Source organism: Cyprinodon variegatus, unplaced genomic scaffold, assembly GCF_000732505.1.
Source record: "Cyprinodon variegatus isolate N-32 unplaced genomic scaffold, C_variegatus-1.0 Scaffold1300, whole genome shotgun sequence".
NCBI classification, from domain to species: Eukaryota; Metazoa; Chordata; class Actinopteri; order Cyprinodontiformes; family Cyprinodontidae; genus Cyprinodon; species Cyprinodon variegatus.
Genome location: NW_015151753.1, coordinates 185,573 through 187,695, shown reverse-complemented (window position 1 = coordinate 187,695; position 2,123 = coordinate 185,573). Strand labels below are relative to the sequence as shown.

The window sequence follows — 2,123 nt, the reverse complement described above, 5'->3', positions numbered from 1 at the left end:
CAAAGCGGGTTTCTTGTTTTAACCCACAGGATGCCTACATGGAGGAGGAAGGGTCCAGAGGTGACATGACGATCCAGTCGGGCCTCAGCAACTCAACAGAGAGCATCGACAGCATGAAGGCCTTAACAGCTGCCATAGAAGCCGCCAACGCTCAGGTTGGTTCTCCGCTTACTTCCTGTTTGATTAAACTGTTATTTCCTCCTTTAAGGAAGGAAAATGTTTCCTCCTTAAAAACAAGCAGAGCAGAGATTCCAGGTGTTGGTGAGATTTTACCTGCAGCAGCTGAAAACCTGACGAGGATCAAGGAACGGATTCTGGTTATTTGGTTTAATCTGGGAAGTTTTGGTCCAGGTGTTCTGGGCCCTCGACTGGTCCTCGGGGCCCTCTGCTGGTTCTCTGGGAAACACCCAAAACATGGAGGATAGAGGGCCCTGAGGACCAGCAGAGGGCCCTGAGGACCAGCACAGGGCCCCGAGAACCAGCACAGGGCCCCGAGGACCAGCAGAGGGCCCTGAGGACCAGCAGAGGGCCCTGAGGACCAGCAGAGGGCCCTGAGGACCAGCAGAGGGCCCTGAGGACCAGCAGAGGGCCCTGAGGACCAGGGATAGAAATCCTGTTTCATAAAATCTCAGACGGAAAGAAATGAGTTTAATCTGTTTCTGTCTGATTGAAAAATTATTTTTTTCTGAACTTTGTTCCTTTTTTCTCAGTTTTCGTTTAATTTTTCCTTCAGACTGAAGAAGTCGATCAGTTTGGTTTTTTACAGTCAGGTTCTCTTTGCTTCTCTGACGGGTCGAATGTTCTAAACTCAGACCAGCGACTCTAACTCAGCCATTCAGAGATGGTCCACCATCTCACCTGTCATCCCACTGTCAGTACCAGAGGCAGCCCCTCAGCATCATCCTCCCTCCTCCATGCCTTACAGTTGGTTCTGACCAGCATCCAGACTATGCAGATTGGTGGTGTCCATGTGTGCAGCATCACCTTCATTCCTCTAAGCTCTGCCTGGATCCACGTCTCCTTAGGTCCACGGACCCGCCAGTCAACATGTCAGCAACAGCACCATGACGGTCAGCACTGCCAGCTCCTCCCACCTGAGTAGAGGAACGGCTGTCGAAGAACATCGGGACGAATGCAGGAAGGAAGCCCTCAGGAAGGGGAAGTGTCTCTCCATCGGCATCCAGGTACTGAAAGGAAAGCTTCAGCTGCAGCACGTTCACCTGCATCAATCACAGGTAAAAACATCCCTGATGTCCTGTAGGTGGACGGACCTGAAGAGGCTCCAGACCCAGAAGATCCATCCAAGTTCACCTCAGTAGGGGTGCAGGTGGAGGACGACCGAGGGTGAGGAAAATCATCAGAATGATTGAAGATTTGATTAATTAAAGCTGGAGATAATTATTAATCGTTTAGCGTCTTTGAATGATTGATCTGCATGGAGGCCAGAATGACCCGGAAACATTTTAACATTTTGCGTTTTGGTCTCTCTGACGGTCAGATATCGGAGGCTGCAGCGCTCCAACAGCGTGACGGCAGCCGTACAGGTAAGCCTCACTTCCATCTGCAGGAGACGCTCTGCAAAATACGGAAGAGGATTACCACCACTGAAAAAATATTAAAAACTTAACAGATTTAAAAATTTTATTTCAGTATAATATTAGAAAAAAGTCAGAATTCTGACTTTAATCTGAGAATAGTGGATCTTAATGCTGATGGGCTCCATGAAGGCAGAGATGTGGAGAACTCAGCTTCAGCTGTTTGGGAGAAACAGGAACACATTGGTGGAAAATGATGGAATTAGGAGAGTTTTTCCGTCCCTGCTGATGCTGTTTGATTAATGGAAGAGCAGAAGGTGATTAAAACCAGAGAGCTGGTTTACAGGTCCTTCCCAAAATATTAGCATATTGTGATAAAGTTCATTATTTTAAATATTGTAGTGATAAAACTTAAACATTAATATATTTCAATATTTCAGGACTTTTATTGTCTTAATACGGATTATTTTGGCAGACAGCTCAGGAAAATCCAAAATTCCTACCTCATAAAATTAGCATATTTCATCCGACCAATAAAAGAAATGTTTTCTTAATACAAAAAAGTGAACCTTTAAATAATTCTGTACA

General features: G+C 46.1%; 1 protein-coding gene across 1 annotated transcript in view; it reads left to right on the top strand.

The window, feature by feature from the left end:
- Window positions 1-17: 17 nt before the first annotated feature.
- Window positions 18-2,123, top strand: part of LOC107102701 (disks large-associated protein 1-like) — a gene marked incomplete at its 5' end in the record, with an annotated part of 21,730 nt that continues 19,624 nt past the window's right edge. The window contains 4 exons of the mRNA XM_015402105.1: window positions 18-155; window positions 1,026-1,184; window positions 1,262-1,344; window positions 1,499-1,544. Of these exons, the coding sequence (XP_015257591.1) occupies window positions 18-155; window positions 1,026-1,184; window positions 1,262-1,344; window positions 1,499-1,544 (426 nt within the window). The remainder of the gene's footprint in view (window positions 156-1,025; window positions 1,185-1,261; window positions 1,345-1,498; window positions 1,545-2,123) is intronic.